The sequence below is a fragment of the Rana temporaria genome, chromosome 1 (assembly GCF_905171775.1).
Source record: "Rana temporaria chromosome 1, aRanTem1.1, whole genome shotgun sequence".
NCBI classification, from domain to species: Eukaryota; Metazoa; Chordata; class Amphibia; order Anura; family Ranidae; genus Rana; species Rana temporaria.
Genome location: NC_053489.1, coordinates 107,126,373 through 107,147,726, shown reverse-complemented (window position 1 = coordinate 107,147,726; position 21,354 = coordinate 107,126,373). Strand labels below are relative to the sequence as shown.

The 21,354-nt window shown below is 48.0% G+C and overlaps 1 protein-coding gene across 2 annotated transcripts in view; it reads right to left on the bottom strand.

The window, feature by feature from the left end:
* Positions 1 to 13,276, bottom strand: part of FAM151B (family with sequence similarity 151 member B) — a 97,082-nt gene extending 83,806 nt beyond the window's left edge. The window contains exons 1-2 of one of the 2 annotated variants that reach the window (XM_040341597.1): positions 13,107 to 13,276; positions 4,966 to 5,091 (exon numbers count right to left, since the gene is read on the bottom strand). In XM_040341597.1, the coding sequence (XP_040197531.1) occupies positions 4,966 to 5,091; positions 13,107 to 13,233 (253 nt within the window). In that variant the 5' untranslated portion in view covers positions 13,234 to 13,276. Of the gene's footprint in view, positions 1 to 4,965; positions 5,095 to 13,106 lie in introns of both variants that reach the window. The other variant, XM_040341594.1, reaches the window with a different exon arrangement.
* Positions 13,277 to 21,354: the final 8,078 nt, after the last annotated feature.

Sequence of the window (21,354 nt, the reverse complement as noted above, 5' to 3'; positions counted from 1 at the left end):
TGACGGAGGGATGAGCCCTGCGCCCTCGGAACACAAGGTTGGAAAGGGCCGCGTAGGACCCTAGTACCGCCGCCTCCAGAGTGACCGCCGGGTTCTGCCGTGGCTGGGAAAACCACCACCGGACCGTTACCAGGACCGCCGCCCAGTAGTAGGCCAGGAAGTTTGGAAGGGCTAACCCGCCCCCGGACAAGGGAAGATAGAGGACACGTTTAGCAACCCGGGGAGGGCTGCCCGCCCAAATGAACGACATCACGATAGCGTCGAGCCGTCGAAAAAAGGACCTCGGGATAATGACCGGGGTCTGGCGGAAGAAATAGAGCAATTTAGGCAGTATCACCATCTTGATGAGATTTCCCCGGCCCACCGGTGTAAGGGGGAGGCTACGCCACGTCGAGCATCTTTTGGTCAGGAGGTCCAGCATTGGAAGGACATTTTTGTCTAAGTAGGATCCGAGTTCGAGACCCACCCTCACCCCCAGGTAGGTGAAGTCGTCCACCCACCGGAGAGGAGTGCGAGTGTCCACTCGTGGCAACGATGGATGGAGTGGGAGCAGGACCGACTTGTCCCAATTGATTCGCACCCCCGAAAACCGACCGAACATCTCAAAATGTGACAATGCGTTCTGTAGAGAGGCGGAGGCGTCCGCCAAGTATAGCAGAGCGTCGTCGGCATAGAGGGACAATTTTTCCTCCAGGGGACCTACCCTAACCCCCCGGACCCCTGGGTCGCGCCGAATGTGCGCAGCCAGGGGCTCCAGGGCCAGGGCAAACAATGCCGGTGACAACGGGCAGCCCTGCCTGGTCCCCCGCTCCAAGGGGAAGGAGGCAGACAGGGTCCCATTGGTCCGAATGCGCGCCCTGGGGCGGGCATACAGCATCTGTATCCAGGACAGAAAGCGGGGTCCGAAACCGAACCGAGACAACACCGCCCAGAGGTAGCCCCACTCGACCGAGTCGAATGCCTTCTCGGCATCGAGTGAGGCCACCACCCCGGACTCCCCAGGGCCGGCCAGCGCTAGGTGGGTATGGAGACGACGAAGGTTTACGTCCGTTCCCCGGCCCGGCATAAAGCCCGTCTGGTCCGGGTGAACCAGGGCCGTGATCACCGAGTTGAGTCTATTGGCCAGGACCTTAGCAAAAATTTTTGCATCGACATTTAGGAGGGATATGGGGCGATATGATGAACATAGGGCAGGGTCCTTACCGGGCTTAGGAATAACTACGATTATTGCCTCGCTCATCGACTCCGGGAGAGCTCCCGATGTCAACGTGTCGGCAAAAAGCGACTGTAACTTAGGGGCCAGATCCTCCCCGTAGAGTTTATAAAACTCCACCGGGAAGCCATCTGGTCCCGGGGTCTTGCCCCCCTGCATCATTTTTAAAGCAGCCTGTACCTCCTCCAGTTTAAATGGAGCATCCAATTTACGCATAGATGAGGTAGTGAGGACCGGGACATCTACCCCCTCTAGGTAGCTCAGTAGGTCAGCTAAGTCATATGTCACTCTGGAGCTGTACAAGTGCTGGTAATAGTCGGTAAAGCATTGGTTGATCTCCTTCGGAGTCGAATGGAGGGCCCCGTCACTGTCCCTAACCTGGGCTATGGCAGACGCGCCCGACTGTTCCTTGGACAGCCAGGCAAGAAGCTTCCCCGTCCGTTCCCCCTGCTCAAAGATGCGCTGGGATTGATGGAGGAGCTTCTTCTGCGTCAGGGCCGTCCGCAAAAGGACGGTTTGTTGTGTCAGTATCTGAAGCTGGGAATAGTGGTGAGGGCCCCGTGTACGCACATAGAGGGCCTCCTGCCTGACAGCCTCCCTCTCTGCTTCGGTAAGCTCCCTCCTCCGCTCCCTCCTCACCCCTGCGATAATCGATTGGTAATGGCCCCGGGAGGACGCCTTGAAGGCATCCCACACCGTGGCCTCCCCAGCCGAACCGGGGTTTTCCGTCCAATATGTCCGCAGGGTATCATGAAACTTGGGTTCCACCTCCGGGTCAGATGCCCAGAACCTGGAGAGCCGCCATAAAATGCTATTCGGTTCGGTCGACAGTGTCAATGAGAGAAGCAGGGGAGCGTGGTCCGAGATCCCTCGGGGGAGGATAGCAATGTCCCGCACCCTAGGGAGGACCGCCTTCCCCACGTACGCCAGATCTATCCGTGAAAAGGATTTGTGGGTGGCCGAGTGACATGTGAAGGCCCGGGAGGTCGGGTGTCTCCAACGCCAGACATCTGTAAGACCATAAGTGTCCGCCCATTCCGCCAGTCCCTGGCGAGTAGTGCCCGATGGGGTGAACCTGTCCATACCAGTGTCTGGGACTAGGTTGAAGTCACCCATCAGGACCACATTGTCACAGGGGAATTGCGCCAACTTGGCCGCAAGTACACCCAGGACCCCCAAGGAGGCGGGGGGGGGGGAGATATAGCCCCACCAAGACCCACGGAAGGTTACAAATCAGGGCGTGTACCAACACAAACCTACCACCCGGGTCTAGCACTAGGTCAAGGAGTTTAAAAGGGAGTGATTTGAGCACCAAAACACTGACCCCTCTGGCGTAGTTAGAATACGTGGAGTGGTAGTGGTGTCCTACCCATGGTTTTTTAAGGCTAAGGGTCTTGCTGCCCACCAGGTGCGTCTCCTGCAACACACAGATATGAGGACTATGCTTTTTAATGAATTGAAACACAAGGGATCTCTTGATTGGCGAGTTCAATCCCCGTGTGTTCCAGGAGAGGACATCAAGGGTTGTCATGGTGACCCAACAGGGAGAGCAAAGGAGGATAAGGCAAACATAAGAGCCCCGGATCATTCCCCCAGGCCAGAGCACGGCCGGAGGAAGGGCCCTGGCCCACCAACAGAGCATGCAAATCAACAATTTCAATTAGTACTGTCGTTAACCATAAAACATAAAAAATCAACCGGGTGCCAACAGGGCCCCCCAACCCCCCCCACCCCCCCCCAAACATGGAAGAGGGCTTGTATCCCCAAACTAAACCCAGCCCTCAGGCCGGACATGAGGGCATCGAACAAGCGACTGTCCGCTTCTGCTAGGTACAACAGTCAGTGAACCTGAGAATCCATAGTAGGATGAAAATGTGTGGATCACCCGGAGCCCCGGGGGCGCAATACTTAGGGACAAATAAAAGGCGGAAAAACAGTAAGGATCCAAAAACAGAAACAAAAAAGACCGGGGAAGGGGAAAAAAATCACATGCCGTTTCAGCAAGGAGTGTGGGCCATCGCTGCAGTGCGACAGTTCCTGGGAGTAAAGAGGGGCACCCATCGCTGGAGAGAGTGGAGGGGTAAAGAACAGGGGGACGGTCCGGGGTTCAACCCTCAGGGGAGAGTCAGTGAGCATTGGAGGGCTGAGGGGGCCAGCAAGTGGGGAACGGGACCCATCCAACCCCCAGGGGACAAACAGGAGAAGTATGTGTTCGCTAGGCTGCCGGGGGAATGAACTCCATAGTCTCCATCCAGGATGGGCCAGTCAGGTGTACCCGCAGCCATGGTAGGAGGGATGAGTGCCCCAAGTACCGTACGGGCGACCAGGCAAGTCCCCCAGCCCCCCATAGAGAAAATCCCCCAGGAGGCTACTCACAGTCAGCCAGGATGCACGCTGTAGGAGAAACGACCAGGCCTCTCATCTTGGAAGGGAATCAGCCCAGGCTGCAGCATCCCTCGGGGAAGTGAAAAATTGCACCCTCTCGCCGTCCTGGACTCGGAGCCTGGCAGGGAAAAGCATGCTGTATTTAACCCTGCGATCTCGGAGCATGGCTCGGACGTGGTCAAACGACTTGCGTTGGCGCTGTGTCTCCACGGAGTAATCAGGGAAGATCAGGAGCCGGGCATTCTGAAACTTGAGTTCTCCCTGTAGGCGGGCAGCACGGAGGACGGTGTCTCGGTCCTTGTAGTGGAGGAACTTGAAAATAAAGGTGCGCGGCGGCGCTCCCACAGGGCCCCTGGTCGCCGGAATTCGATGGGCCCTCTCTATGGAGAAGTAGTGTGAGAAGCGGGCAGCAGGGAGGAGGGTAGGGAGGATCTGCTCCATAAAGGCCACCGGATCGGTGCCTTCCGCCCCTTCTGGGATCCCGAGTACGCGCAGATTATTGCGCCGATTCCTGTTTTCGGCGTCTTCCGCCCTGTCCTCCAAGGCCTTCACTCTGGATTTCAGGGCCTGGATATCGGAGTGGTGGTCATGCTGGATGTCTTCCAGGTCCGAGACCCGCCTCTCCGCTTCCGTCACACGGTCTCGGAACGCATCGAGGTCTCGCCGGATAAGCGCCGTGTCTGCCTGCACATGGTCTATCTTCACCGTGAGGGTGGTCTGGCAGGTGGAAATCGCCGTCATGAGCGCCTCGAACGCCTCCGATCCGGTTTGGATCGCACCACGTGGGTCCACGTGAGCCTCCATGCGGGCAGGCGGCGAGGGCAGTGTAGGCCCAGATTTGGGAGGGGTGCCCACAGGAGCGGTTTTCCGGCGAGTCTGGCCTCCCTTGTTGTTCCGGCGCATTCCCCACGGAAGAGGGTAAGAAAAGGTGAGAAGGCAAACCAAATTCCACACAGGATCGAGGTAGGAGAGATTCTCTGAGTGGGAGCTCGTGGATTACATGTCTGCTCCCAGCGCCATCTTGGACACGCCCCCCCATGTTCGAAATTTTTAATGGCCATTTTTTACATCGTGAAAAATGCTCAGGAGCCCACACACGATAATTTTTAATGACATTAAAAAATAACTAAATTTTTTACAACCCGAAAAACGGTCATGTGTACACGGCATTAGAACTAAAACCAGAACAGCCAAGCAAGTAGCATTTTCACAAAGGAATTTGAGCAAATAGCAGCCTCCATACCGCAAACAATAGTCAGCTGGTGACACAGCCACCTACTCTGACAATGTATCAGAATCATTTATTTTGACAGAAAACAACACCTTGAATGCCATACCTCACCATCTATGTGCAATGCCATACTCACTCTCTAATGCATGGTGTAACTTGTCCTTGCTGTTTGCAGCATGCTCCCACACAATTTCTATCCCATCCTTGCTTTTTATCAGTCCTTTACTCAGGAAAAAATCTAGGATATCTTCACCCCACGGACCTGCTTCAACATTCAAACAGAAAAAAATTAACTTTTAAAAACATGATCAATGGATCCTAATATACATGTATATTATATATTTCCTTAAAGTGATATTAAAGGTAAATAAAAAAAAATAAAAAATAAAATGATGCTTTTCTGCTTTATGGTTTTGCACAGAGCCGCCCCGATCATCCTCCTCTCAGGTCCCCCGCTTCTCTCAAACTGCTTGCTATTGGGGCACTTGTATGTGCTTGCTCCTGAGCGCCGCACTGAATGTCCATAAGACACATAGAACGGGGCCACTACCCCCTCCTCACTGGCTGCGATTAACATTGGCTCCCGCTGCTGTCTCTCAGCCAATGAGGAGGCAGTGACCCAGAAAAGCAGCTGCTCTCACTCAAATCGGTGAATCGGGTTAGGGCTTAGACAAGTATTAGAATGTGCTATGAGGGGGGGGGGGAGCTGTATACTTAATGTATTTTACCTTCATATTGCAGCTCCACCTCTGCTGTTTACCTTCAATTTCTAGGGACTACATATCCCATGGTACCTTGCTGCCTGCAAGCTGTACTGACTCCACCTTCTGAAACTCCTCCTCCCAGCACCTGTAGTTTAGAAGGCAGGCTCTGTGAAATGTCTGACAATGTAGCGCAGGAGTGTCCAGCCTTTTGACCTTCCAGGGCCACATTGAAAAAAGAGGAATTGTCTTGGGCCGCACATAAAATACACTAACAATAAGGATTGCAAATGAGCAGAAAAGGTCAGACAGACAACAAGTTAATGATCATAAATAACTTACCTATCTGATTAATAGAACATACATTTTTGGTAATATTTTTTATTATAAAAGTAAAAGAGGGCAACATAAGACTAGTGCGATATTTGACAATGTTTTTGATAAACTAACACATCAATATCTGGTTTGATGGATGGAGTAGCATTCTCATGGTGCTCATCAGATAGTTTAGTTCTAATTAGAGATACAACTTAAAGGGTATGTAAAGAAAAAAAATAAACATGTTATACTTACCTCCACTGTGCAGCTCGTTTAGCACAGAGTGGCCCCGAACCTGGTCTTCTGGGGTCCCTCTGCGGCTGTCTCGGCTCCTTCCCACAAGAACTGATCACCTTCGTGCGAGCGAGCGAGCGAGCATGGTAACGAGTTCTTGTGGGCGCGCTCCTGGGATACAGCCAGTGGCCATAGCCGCTCACTGTATCACTCGGCCCCCCCCCTGGTCCGCCGCGTCATTGGATGCGATTGTCAACAGCGCCAGCCAATGGCTGCGCTGCTTTCAATCAACCAATGAATGAGCCAAGAAGCAAGCGTGTTCACGGCACAGGACTTTCGAGGGGTTAGGTAAGTAAACGGGGGGGTTAGGGCAACGCTAATCCTCAGATGTTTTTCACCTTAATGCACATAATGCATTTAGGTGAAAAAACTTCTACCTTGAAAAAGGGTTACAGTACATGTTGCCGAGAATGTGTTTCTAGCACGACAGCATCGCGCTGATTCTCGGCGACATGGTGCCGACATCTCGCACTCGCTGGAATAGACAAAGCACATTCCAGCGAGCGCGTCATAGAAGCGACGGGGATCCGACTTGGATTCCCGCCAATTCTAGCTGCGGCATTTGGTATACATTCCAGAGAGGGAGAACTCCACGCCAATTTTTAAATAAAAAACCGACATGGGTTCCCCCCCCCAGGAGCATACCAGGCCCTTTGGTCTGGTATGGGTTGTAAGGAGACCCCCCCCTACGCCAAAAAACAGACGTAGGGGGTCCCCCTACAATCCATACCAGACCCGTATCCAAAGCACGCTACCTGGCCGGCCAGAAAAGGAGTGGGGATGAGCGAGCGCCCCCCCCTCCTGAGCCGTACCAAGCCGCATGCCCTCAACATGGGTGGTTCGGTGCTCTGGGGCAGGAAGGCGCACTGCAGGGCCCCCCCACTCCAGAGAACCCTGTCCCCATGTTGATAAGGACAGGGCCTCTTCCCGACAACCCTGGCTGTTGGTTGTTGGTGTCTGAGGGCGGGGGGCTTATCGGAATCTGGGAGCCCCCTCAAATAAGGGGGCCCCCAGATACCGGCCCCCCACCCTAAGTGAATGGATATGGGGTACATCGTACCCCTACCCATTCACCTGGAGGCAAAGTGTTAAAGTTAATAAACACACGACACATGGTTTTTAAAATAATTTATTAGTCTGCTCCGGGGGCCCCCCCTGTCTTCTATAAAAAGAGGGGGGATAGGGGTGGGACTTTAAATGAGGCATATAGAGATACTACCATAGGCCTCCATCCCTGTAAATAGATAAAAAATGGGGGAGGTTGGGACTTTATATGAGATGCGATTTTAGCAATATGCAATTAAATATAAACATGGGGAAAAAAAAATGTTACCATGTGGCCAGGCTCAAAGTTGTCAACCAAAAAGCACTAAACCAAATTATTCTGTCTAACTGATGTAATTAAAAACAGAGGTTTAGTTGCAAGCATTTGCAAATACCTGGGAAGCTGCAGCGCCTGCGACACGACACTCTGTGTAGCTGCAGTCCTAACTATGAATTTAAGGTCTCCTGAAAGGGAGCCCAGGTGTGCTAATCAATAGGCAGAGGACAGGTGATATCCTAAGGGCTCTTTCACACGTCCGTTCAGTTTTTCAGATCAGTTTTTTTTTCATCAGTTGATCAGTTTTTTCATCAGTTTTTCCATCAGTTTTTCCATCAGTTTTTCCATCAGTTTTTGCATCAGTTTTTGCATCAGTTTTTGCATCAGTTTTTGCATCAGTTTTTGCATCCGTTTTTGCATCCGTTTTTTCTTTTTTTTTGGGGGGGCTTTTTACATAGAAAAACGGATGTTAGCGGAACGGATGATAAACGGATCATCCGTTAACGTCCGTTTTTCGTCCGTTCCGTTTTTTAGACGGAAGAAAAATAGGGTTTTCTTCCGTCCAAAAAAACGGAACTGAACAGAGACGCATGCTAACGGACGTTAGCGGATGCTCATCCGCTAACGGACGCTAGCCCATAGGGAAGCATTGCGGTCCGTTAACGGACATCCAAAAAATTGACAAACGGAACGGACGTGTGAAAGAGCCCTAAAGCCTGCCCCTACCTATAGTTGGTATGGCAAAAGAGAGCACCGGAAAACAAAAGAAAAATAGGAGTGGAGCAAAAGCCTTTATTTTTATTTATTTTTACCCCCTGTCTTTAGCTCTTTCACCAGGGGGGGCTTCTTTTTCACCGCCGTCTGGTTCTCTTCCGCTCTCCGGGGGGGTCTTCTATCTTCGCCGCTCTCCGCTGTTGACTCGGCGCATCCTGGTTCTTCTCCCGTTGTCCAGTGCCTTCTCCTTCAGGGCTGGCCGCCGCTATCTTCGTGTGTTAGCTCAATTACTAGCGGCGGCCAGCCCGCTGTTCTGTGACGTCTTCTTCTCTTCTCTTCTTCCAATGTTGACCCGACGCCTCTTCTTGCTGCAATGAAAGGTGCGCGGTTTGCATCCGATTTATATAGGCCTCATAGTCCCATCATGCTCCGGTACCTACCCACGTGCTTACCTACCCACATGGGTAGATACCGGAGCATGATGGGACTGTGAGGCCTATATAAATCGGATGCAAACCGCGCACCCGTCATTGCAGTGAGAATAGGCGTTGGATCAACATCGGAAGAAGGGAGAAGAAGACGTCACAGAACAGCGGGCTGGCCGCTGCTAGTAATTGAGCTAACACACGAAGATAGCGGCGGCCAGCCCTGAAGGAGAAGGCACCGGACAGCGGGAGAAGAACCGGGGGAGCGCCGAGTCAACAGTGGAGAGCGGCGAAGATAGAAGACCCCCCGAGAGCGGAGAAGACCCCCCCGGAGAGCGGAAGAGAACCAGACGGCGGTGAAGAAGAAGCCACCCCCTGGTGAAAGAGCTAAAGAAGACAGGGGGGCCCCTGGAGCAGACTATGTCATGTGTTTATTAACTTTAACACTTTGCCTCCAGGTGAATGGGTAGGGGTACGATGTACCCCATATCCATTCACTTAGGGTGGGGGGCCGGTATCTGGGGGCCCCCTTATTTGAGGGGGCTCCCAGATTCCGATAAGCCCCCCGCCCGCAGACCCCGACAACCAACGGCCAGGGTTGTCGGGAAGAGGCCCTGTCCTTAACATGGGGACAGGGTGCTCTGGGGTGGGGGGGCCCCGCAGTGCGCCCCCTGCCCCAGAGCACCCAGCCCCCCCATGTTGAGGGCAAGCGGCCTGGTACGGCTCAGGAGGGGGGGAGGGGCGCTCGCTCGTCCTCACTCCTTTCCTGGCCGGCCGGGTAGCATGCTTTGGATACGGGTCTGGTATGGATTGTAGGGGGACCCCCTAGGTCTGTTTTTCGGCGTAGGGGGGGTCTCCTTACAACCCATACCAGACCTAAGGGCCTGGTATGCTCCTGGGGGGGGGGACCCATGTCGGTTTTTTATTTAAAAATTGGCGTGGAGTTCTCCCTCTCAGGAATGCATACCAAATGCCGCAGCTAGAATTGGAACTTGGAATCCAAGTCGGATCTCCTGTCGCTTCTATGACGGCTTTGTCTCCATCGCGGTGCTGGCTCCCGCGATGGGGCTCGTAGGTGGTCAATCTCGCCGAGAAAGGGAGCGAGATTGACAGAATATCGCGGTCACCTACTGTATCTGTGTTTCGCAGATAGAGAAATAGGTGCCAATAATGGCACCAAAAATGCACACGATTTTGCCACAATTTTACTATGCTTGTTGTTTGTTTTTCATGGGTCATGTGACTCAAAAACCACATCAAAAACACGGGTGCCTTATTGATTTGTTCTTGCCGTTCTTTCAATGCATTTCAACCGAGAGGTGCGTTTTTAGTGCCTTTTTTAACTGACCGAAATGCAGCTAATGGGATGCATTTTCCTTGAGCTTGCACTAAAAGTGCCGATAATGGCCGACAATAAGTTTATATTCATGATATTAATTAAAAGTCGATTATAATAATATTATATATAAAAATATATATATATTTTTTTTTTAAAAACAGTCATTTTCGGCCAAGCGCATCCTAAATTTTCATTTTGGTGCACCTCTAGTTCTAATTTAGCCCTTCAAGGTGCTTCTTCCCTGGAAATAGTTGCTCACAAAATATAGGTGCCCCTGAAAACAGATGACATGAATAGGGTGCGATTGCGATGAATGGGAGATTTTTCTTTGGGAAGATAAAACGTTTAAAAGTCCAGTAAAGACACTGTCATATTTTTCTTTGGCCTCATGTGTTCACTAAATGTAAACATATTTTTACAAGAAATTCCAAAAAAATAAAAAAATTAAAATAAGTTTGGGCCGCATTCACAGCCATCATGGGCTGCAGGTTGGACACCGCTGCTGTAGCCTACTCACAGGGCATAGAGAATACATGCCACAAACGTCAAGGAAGTAAATGTGTGGAGATCTTCACCAAGTTCAAAAAATGTCAAGATGGTTCAGATTAACCGCTTAAGGACCACCGCACGCCTATTTACATCGGCAAAAGCACGGACAGGCATATGGGCGTACAGGTACGTCCCCTTTAAGATACCGCCGTGTGCTCGCGACCCTGCCGCGAGCTCGACCGTGGGTCCTACAGACTCGATCGCCGCGGGTATACCCATGATCGTCTCACGGAGAGATAGAGCAGGGAGATGCTAATGTAAACACGCATCTCCCCGCTCTGCCTAGAGACAATGACAGCGCACGGAGCAGAGATCAGTGTCATGTCACACACAGCCCATCCCCCTACAGTAAGAATCACTCACCAGGTCACACTTAACCCCTACAGCGCCACCTAGTGCTTAACCCCTTCACTGCCCGCGTAATTTTTACAGTAATCAGTGCATTTTTATAGCACTGATCGCTGTGAAAATGACAATGGTCCCAAAATGGTGTCAAAAGTGTCTGATGTGTCCGCCATAATGTCGCAGCCACGATAAAAATTGCTGATCACCACTATTACTTTAGAATTTAGTAAAAAAATATATATATACTAATAAAAATGCCATAAAACTATCCCCTATTTTGTAGACGCTATAACTTTTGCGTAAACCAATCAAACGTGTGATTTTTTTACCAAAAATATGTAGAAGAATACGTATCGACCTAAATCGAGGGGGAAAAAAACATTTTTTTTTATATATTTTTGGGGGATATTAATTATAGCAAAAAGTAAAAAATATTCATTTTTTTCAGTATTGTCGCTCTATTTTTGTTTATAGCGCAAAAAAAAAACAAAAACGCAGAGGTGATCAAATACCACCAAAAGAAATCTCTATTTGTGGGAAAAAAGGACGTCAATTTTGTTTGGGAGCCACGTCGCACGACCGCGCAATTGTCAGTTAAAGCGACGCAGTGGCGAATCGCAAAAAGTGGCCTGGTCTTTGACCAGCGAAATGGTCCGGGGCTGAAGTGGTTAATAGGAATAGGCTAGCAATTACTCAAATAAATATATATGATTCTACATTTTGACCCTAGGTGAGCTTTACCTCCCACGAGCAGCATGCTGCTCCATTCAGCTGCCAGGACTGGGGAAGGAAAGCCCTTATATCGGCTTTTTCAGCCGGCCATTCCCTACACCATAAGAACAATCTTAGTGGCTGTTCCGCCACTTGATCGTTCTTACAGGCGGCAAGAGGGGACCCCCCCCCTCCCACCGCCCTTCGGTGCTTCTACCGACTCACCACTACGATCGGTGAGTCGTAGAACGGATCCGCTGGCCCTGGATGTTTACCATAGAGATTCCCGGCAGACCAGATGGTTGCTGGAGTCTCTATGATCGTCTGAGGCCAAGCGTGATATTATGACATCACGCTCGGCCTCTGCATTCAAACAAATGGCGCCACCTCGGCTTCCCAGCCTAGAGGTGAGATGTGGGGTCTCACTGTCCCCATATCTCACTGTAAAGGACTGATCATGCCATATTCCTATCACACAGGATGTTTATTACATCCCTTGTAATAGGAATAAAAGCGATAAAAAAAGTCAAACTAAAAAAAATAGAGTAAAATTAATAAAAAAAAACGTTTTTTAAAGCGTCCCTGTCCTCGTGTGCACTCACGCAGAAGCGAACGCATATGAAAACAGCGTTCAAACCATACATGTGAGGTAGCACCACGAACGTTAGAGCGAGAGCAATAATTTTGGTCCTAGACCTTCTCTGTAACTCAAAAAAAAATTAAAGCTTCGCCTATGGGATTTTTAAGTACCGAAGTTTGGCGCCATTCCATGAGCCTGTGCAATTTTGAAGCGTGACGTGTTAGGTAATTATTTACTCAGCGTAACTTCAAAAAGTGTCACTTAGGCTACTTTTACACTGGGGCAGAGGGAGCGTCGGCAGTAAAGAATCGCTATATTTTTAGCGTCCTGCCAGTGCACCGCTCTGGGGAGTGAGGGGAGAGGCGCTTTACAGGCCCTATTTGTAGTGTTATAGCACCTCAGTGTGAAAGCAGCCTTAGGGTCAGATTTGTCTGCTGCAATGTCGCAGTCCCCCTTTAAGTCGCCAGTCGCCGTCATTACTCGTAAAAAAATAAATAAAAATATCCCATAGTTTGTAGATGTGATAACTTTTGCGCGAACCAATCAATATAAGCCTTTTGATATTTTTTACCAAAAACGTGTAGAATACATATTGGCCTAAATTGATTAGAAAAGGAAAATTCGATTTTTTACATTTTTTTATTGGGTATGTTTTATAGCAAAAACTGTGAGTTTTTTCAAAACGGTTATTTTTTTTTTATTATTAATTATAGAGCAAAAAATAAAAAATAAAACACAGAGGTGATCAAATATCACCAAAAAAATCTCTATTTGTGGTAAAACCACGAATAAAAGATTAGTTTGTGTAATTCTTCCAAATGTGACAAGTTCCTTTTATACAAAGTGTGAATGGGGCCTAATAGAAGGAAAGTGAGGAGCACAGTCTATCCACTCTCCATGATTACAATGACTTCCCCATAGAAAACTGCAGGAGAAGGAGCCAGAGGGGCTGCAGACAGTGTGATAGGAGCTCAGCTTACCATGCCTCTCCTCCATAGCCGGCACACTGCAGCAGAACAGCCTGTAATAAGTAATGACAGCGCCCACCGTGACCACCATACAAGTGATATACACCCTGGGGTCACCGCACCGCAGTGCCCTCCTCATCCACGTACAAAACTGGACGGAACTACAGGAAGGAGGCGGGGACAACTCCGGCACAGCAAATCAGTGCTCGGCACTTCATGAGCCAATCACTGAGATTCCTTCATATATTCACAGCCCTCCAGCTCTGCTCGAAGTGCAGCCAAAGAAACCGAAGTGCGACCTCTTGTGGCCATAAGTTATATTGGCGCCTTGGCTGCATCGAGTACCTCAGAGAATTCCTCACGTTTGTGTAAAAAAATATCACTTATATGAAACGTAGACTTGTTTGAGAAAATTAAGGGCAAGTTTTTTTTATGATAAGGCTGTATTCCACTATGGCAGCTCTCCATTGCCAGCTGTGGTAGGAGGCAGCATGGTGCGCAGTTCAGCACATCATACCGCACTCTTTTTTCTTTTTGCACAAAAGAAATACAATAAAACCTTGGTTTGAGAGTAACTTGGTTTGAGAGCATTTTGCAAGACAAGCAAAATGTTTTAATACATTTTGCCTTAATATGCAAGCGATGTCTTGATATAAGAGTAGCGTCATGTCACAACTGAGTATAAAAAAGAAGAGAGGAGCCTCTAAGTGTAGCAATATGGTTACATTTAAAGCGGATGTGCCATTAAAAAAGAATATTAAAAGCCAGCAGATACAAATACTGCAGCTGCTGACTTTTAATATTAGGACACTTACCTGTCCTGGAGTCCAGCGCCGTCCGCAGCAGAGGATGAGCGATCGCTCGTCTCTCTGCTGCTCCCCCCGCCATCCTCAGTGAGGGAACCAGGAAGTGAAGCGCTCCGGCTTCACTACCCGGTTCCCTACGGCGGATGCGCGAATCGCGCTGCGCCCGCTGATTGGCTCACACGCTGTGTGCTGGGAGCCGAGTGTTCCCAGCACACAACGGGCGACAGACGGGAAGTCAGAAAAACCCGTCTTTTGCCCGTAGCGTGTGGCCGGAAGTGGGTGCAAATACCTGTCTTTAGACAGGTATCTGCACCCCCCTCCCCCCTGAAAGGTGTCAAATGTGACACCGGAGGGGGGGCGGGTTCCGATCAGCGTGAGTTCCACTTTAGGGTGGAGATCCGCTTTAATGAAGGTACAACATTTAGCAACTTAATGCTACACTTAGAGGTGCCTTGCTTCTCTTTTATACCCTGCAAAAAAAAATGCTTTGATATACAAGTGCTTTGGAATACAAGCATGTTTCTGGAACGAATTATGCTCGCAAACCAACGTTTTACTGTACTTCCTTCATAACAATATACAGCAGTGCGATGCGCTGTGCTGCCATACATTACCATGAGATTCAGCACGGTGCACTGCATGTTAGCGCAGCCATGTGCTGTGTTTCAGAGTTAATGGGACACATTGGAAACAATTGCTTCCTGCGTGTCCCTGCGGTAAAAGAGGTTTTACATTGCAGTAAAATGTCTGTCTTAGCCCTAATACATTCCCAACAGTTCCTGATTTTGCGGGCCTGTCCCTGATTTGGAACAAAGTCCCTCTTTCTTCCTCATTTGTCACTCTTTTTGGTCTGATCTATATGGTTATATAAGAGCGGCAAGGATGTGGAATTCCCTTCCACAGGCAGTGGTCTCAGCGGGGGGCATTGATGGCTTCAAGAAACTATTAGATAAGCATCTGAACAACCACAACATACAGGGATATACAATGTAATACTGACATATAATCACACACATAGGTTGGACTTGATAGACTTGTGTCTTTTTTAAACCTCACCTATGTATATAAAATTAAATGGAATTATACATATATACATACACATACTATGTGCGATAGTGCTGCCCAAAAAATACATTCAATCAATAATTAATAAACAAAAAAATATGTGCTAAACATAAACAATAAAACAACAGTGTTGTATGATGAGAAAAGATAGAACAAAAAATATATACCGTATTTATCGGCGTATACCGCGCACTTTTTTGCCCTGAAAATCAGAGCAAAATCGTGGGTGCGCGGTATACGCCGATACCCGCTTTCCCGCGCCGAGTTTGAATACTGCGCCGACATATACCGAGCGCAGTACACTCGTGTATTGTCGGGCAGTCTCGGGTCCTCTCGCGCTGACGTCCTGGACGTACAGGACGTCAGCGCGAGAGTAGCCGAGCCTGCCCGACAATACACAAGTGTACTGCGCTCTGTATATGTCGGCGCAGTATTCAAACTCGGCGCAGGAAACGAGCGGGGAGGACGCGAGGACGCCGCAGAAGGACGCAGGACCCGATGAAGAGGACACCCGAAGCCGCAGACGGACGCCGGACCCGACGAGGCCGCCGATGGACGCAGCGCAAGACACCAAAACTGTAAGTACAAAAAAAAAATTTTCCACAGGAATTCGGGGCAACTTTAGGGGTGCGCGCTATACGCGGGAGCGCGCTATACCCCGATAAATACGGTACATAATGAACTATATAAAGAGTCCCAAGAGTCCACACATAAAGCGCTCTAATAGTGCGTCTTCATACGAAAAAAAGTGCGTGTAAATCTTTACATTTCAATGAGGGCTCTACCATATCATAGACAGTGCTCTGTCACCTGGTGAAGTACACACTCACCTTAGGACAAGACCCACAAATGGGCCAACACAGCATAAAGGAAATCAATCGTATACACCAGGTGGTAGGTCCTCTGCTCACTTCCTCCTCAGATAGTAGGGCTCTTTCACACGGGGCAGACCGTTTTCGGGCTCCGCTTTGCTCAGCGGGGATCGCTCCGTCGATCCCCACTGAGCCAGCAGATGACAGGTCTGTCTCTGCACACTGTGCAGGGACCGACCTGTCAGAGCGCCGCTCTCCCCTATGGGGGATCGGAAGACGAGGGACTGTAGAGTCCGTTGTCACCCGATCCAATCCACCAGACGGATGGAAAATAGGGTTTTCCTCCGTCAAAATTTGGCAGATCGGAGCGGGTCGGATGTCAGCGGGCATGTCACCACTGACATCCGTGGCTCCATAGAGGAGCACGGAGCGCCCATTCAGGTCCGCCTAAAAAAATGGGTCCGCCTAAAACAATTCCCGTGTGAAAGAGCCCTAAAGCTTCCCCGGATAGGATAACTCCATAGAGCTCTCAAAATAAAGGAAACAATCTCCAATAGTGCAGTATCATGGTGAATAAGCATACAAAAGTACCAACCAAGCCTAAGAAACGCACTCACATTTATTCAATTAAAAACAAGCAAAGTGGTATAAAGAAGTATCAAGCAGGTTCTCACAGCATCCAGATAATGACATGCTCCGTCTGTAGGCGTTATGCCACTCTCCCACGTGGCTTCTTCTATGCTAAGACTAAAAGTTCTGCCCAATAGACTAAACTTAGTCATTCTCACCATAGTCCATGTTGATCAGTCAGGATTTATGCTAGGAAAGGGAACGGACATCAACCTTAGGTGACTCTATACGTGATTGCTGGTAGCTCTGGCTCGGGAGTTGTAGCCTATCTGGATGCGGAGAAAGCCTTTGACTCCATGGAGTGGAAGTAGCTTTGGCTCGTCCTGCAAAAATTTGGATTTGGGCCTTAATTTATAGATTACAGAGTCTGCACCAATGGCCTGCTTTCCCCTTCTTTTCACTGTTTAGAGGGACAAGGCAGGGGTGTCCTCTTTCACTGAGCTTGTTCGCTCTGGCAGTTGAACCCATGGAAATTTGACTACGTGGTGCAGAAGAGGTTTTGGGTGTAGCAGTGGGCTTCATCATTGAGAAGGTGTCACTATATGTGGACAACGCTATCTTGTATTTACAAGATAACTTTGGTATCACTACCCTTAAACCACATATTTAAAGATGGTTCCTTAATAACTTTGGACCCGTTAAAACAGGGATTTAACTTGCCCAACTGAATGTTCTTTCGTTATATGCAGTTGCGCCACGCATTCAGGGCACAATTCACCAATCCAATTACACTGGAATCACAGATATAAATATAGAGGTACTGGCTCTAAGGTCCCCAGACCAAAGAGCCAAGTACACAAGGGTTTTGGGCCATGGTTGGACTATCGCGGTACTATTAGCAAGGTATGAGAAGTAAAAAAGAACAAGTAAATCATAAAAAGACATTTTATTGAGTACAAAAACAATAAAAACATAATTGGACAATATAGAGTTAAAAAATACAATAGATGACCAGCATAACACCAGTGTAGTAATCCCAGAAGGGGGAGAAGAACAGTGGGTTGAAGGTCATGTCAAACATCTTTACTAGTTTCGCGGCTATAGCCGCTTCATCAGAAGAAAGTCTAAAAGCCCCCGCGCACAGAGCGAGGAGGGCAGTTGCCACCACATAGGGTCCGGATGGCGACGGAGAGGCACTGGTATGGATGATTGGACCAAAGATACAAGGTTGTGTAACAGCAAGTAAGGGGCCTCCGGAAAGGGGGTGCCCTGGTTTAGGGTTTCTTGAAGGAGCCAAATTGACCTCCGCTGAAGGGTGTCCATGATAATGGACCCCGGGAGGAGGGGGGACCACAAAGGATCCCATGGTGGCGTCAGGGTAGTGACGCCTATCAGTGGCACTGTGAGCCAGGTAAGGCCACAGGGAGTCCAAGTCCATCCAACCATGGCCCAAAACCCCCGTGTACTTGGCTCTTTGGTCTGGGGACCTTAGAGCCAGTACCTCTATATTTATATCTATCATCTGGATGATGGTACGCCCCCTTTAAATGTTGAATTATTTTTCACCCTCAGAGGCTATTTATTAAATACACTGGAATCACACCCAATTGAGCGCCTCCTGATCTCTAAAAATGCCTCCTCTATCTACCTTTGAATATCAGGGCACAAAGCCACCAAGATGACCCAATTGTCCCAGAAGTGGCAAGCAGATATCCCAGGTATGGATGCTGAGGACTAAGAGGTGGATATACTACAATTTATTCCTATGTTGATCTCAGTTAGGGATAGATTTGTTCAATTGAAATTCTTAAAATGGCGTACTATACCCCACAAAGATTAACCATTATATATCTGGGGCTTGACCCACATTGTTCTAGGTGTGGAACGGAGGTTGGCACATTTATACACATGGTATGGTCCTCTCCTGCCCTTCAATCTTATTGGCTTGGGCTTGTGGAAGAATTGGATGCCCTAATGCAACAACAGGTTTCACTGGATCCAGCCTTCTTACTGTTAGGAGTTCGCTCCCCAAAGGAGGTTTCCTTTTATCAGCGCTGCTTCCTCTTCTATGCAACGTTCTATGCACGGAAACTGGTCCTACTTAAATGGAAGACACCCCCTGGCCCCCACGGTCAAGCAGTGGAGAGAGCTGGTGAACCAGGTGCTGCCCCTTTATAAACTGAAGTATATGGTTCGGAACTGCCCAAAAGAATTTTCGAAGATTTGGGGTAACTGGATTAAGACGACAGGACCGACTCTGTGATTACTGGGTGTATCCCCCCTCTTTTTTTTCCCTCCTCTCCCCTTCCCCCACTCTTCTATCTTTTCCCTTACAAGGGGAAATATCTGTTTTCAATTTTTCCTTTTTGATGGATTTTTTTTTTATATGTTGTGTATTGATGAGGATATGTAATATAACCTCCCAGGTGTACGCTTAGGTAATGCAAAATAACACTTCAGTGACCTGTCAGATCTGAGCGAGAGACACAAATTAACACACATGAAAGAGTTAGGAAGTGTATCAGAGTTTCTCTAGTTTATTGAGCACAGATTATGTAGTTTCAAAGACGATAAATGGGGGCAAGGAGGGACTTCCTATACGTCATAAGTCATCTTATCATCATGTTCCTTCCACCATCGGGGCCATGCATTGATTCGGCTATCCATGCTCACATGATCCGGTGTCGCCGACATATGGGTCGACCTGTTGCGGTAAGAGTATTCATTCTTATTACACTAGAGAAGATTTATTTCCATATTGGATGCCCTGCTCATCAGGTTTTCCATACTCATTTAGTTAAAGAGCACCATTTTATCACTGTGGACTTACTCGCCTTTTTTTTTTTTTTTCTTTATTGGACTTGATTTAGGTCATCAGACTAGTTTTGTCTTTTTATCAGGTTGGACTTTTAATAATTATAACTGTGGGCAGCTGAAGCTGCTGCCTGGTCACTTCTTGGGTTTACACAGACACACCTGCAGCTCTGCTTGGCCCTCTTTTTTTTTTTTTTTTTTTTTTACGGATGCAGTTTATTTTGTATAGATTAGCAGAACAAAATAAAACAATTTAAAAACATAGGATGGTACAGAATAAGTACAGATTACACTTTCAAAGGGGCTGGGGTCTCTAAACACAAAAGGTACAAAGTAATATGCGGGAAACATCTGTGTTTCACATACATGGAGCTGTGCATTCTTGTGACATATATTGTGATCTGTGGTTTTAGCCGAAGCCTAAGAATACATTTTCTGTCCTAACTGTAATATACGTTATTGAGAAATATGCATCATCAAGATAGAGTGGATATGTGGGGAAATATTGTGCAAACAGTAAAGGTGAATAACGCATAATGAGAAGATGTGAGTGATAAAACAGGAAGCTGCTACATATGAATGTGACAAAAATTCAAAATGGAATATGGATATGAATGTAGCGCTAATCCTTATATGGAATGAAAGTGCACATAAAAGGATGAACGTTTCTAATATTCATTCATGAAATAAATTAATAAGAAAGTCCAGCATTATGATTATTCAATGTGAAAAGAAAAAGTCCAACCTGATAAAAAGACAAAATTAGTCTGATGACCTAAATCAAGTCCAATAAAGAAAAAAAAAAAAAGGCGAGTAAGTCCACAGTGATAAAATGGTGCTCTTCAACTAAATAAGTATGGAAAACCTGATGAGCAGGGCATCCAATATGTAAATAAATCTTCTCTAGTGTAGTAAGAATGAATACTCTTACCGCAACAGGTGGACCCATATGTCAGCGACAGCGGATCATGTGAGCATGGATAGCCGAATCAATGTGTGGCCCCGATGGCGGAAGGAACACGATGATAAGATGACTTATGATGTAGAGGAAGTCCCTCCTTGCCCCCATTTATCGTCTTTGAAACTACATAAATACTGTAAATCTGTGCTCAATAAACTAGAGAAACTGATACACTTCCTAACTCTTTCATGTGTGTTAATTTGTGTCTCTCGCTCAGATCTGACAGGTCACTGAAGTGTTATTTTGCATTACCTAAGCGTACACCTGGGAGGTTATATTACATATCCTCATCAATACACAACAAAAATCCATCAAAAAGGAAAAATTGAAAACAGATATTTTCCCTTGTAAGGGAAAAGATAGAAGAGTGGGGGAAGGGGAGAGGAGGGGAAAAAAAGAGGGGGGGATACACCCAGTAATCACAGAGTCGGTCCTGTCGCCTTAATCCAGTTACCCCAAATCTTCGAAAACTCTTTTGGGCAGTTCCGAACCATATACATCAGTTTATAAAGGGGCAGCACCTGTTTTCCTACCTACGTCTATCAATGCTGCTTCACCTGTGCCCAACAATGCAGCCTACCTGTGTCCATCAACGCCGCTTCACCTGTTGGAATGGGAGCCTTTCTTCCAGTGATCGCCCAGAGAAGAGAAAAGAGGATAGCTGCAACAGCTTTAATTTCAATAGCTGTGTGTTCCCGGGACTCACTGTCACATACAGCCCCGCCTCCTAACCCAGGTACTTTAATAGACAGAACACCCATCCAATCCAGGGGCGTATATCAAAGTCCCCAGGCCAGGATACGGGGCTATATGTGATGGCACGCACAGGGAACACATGGCAATTGAAATTAAAGCTGTTATGGCAATGTTCCTCAGTGCTCTGATGATCTGAGGTAGATGGATTGATGGACACAGGTGAGGCAGCATTGATTAAAGAGTCTTTTTACATAAACCAGAGGATTAACCCCTTAAGCCCCTGTAGAGAGTATAGCAAGCATGCAATCCTGCATATACAGACAGATTTTACTGTTGTAGGTTTAACACTTTAAAGTGGTTGTAAACCACCAACATAAAAAATGAACAAAGCATATCCTTCTATAGTGTGTACTTGCATCAGTCCAAGTATAATGTCTGTCTGCTATCTCAGTCCTCTATCAGCACAAGTAATTTTTGACAGGATGCGCCAATTTAAAGTAGCTGAGGGGGCAGAGAGGGAACCTCCAGCACACAGC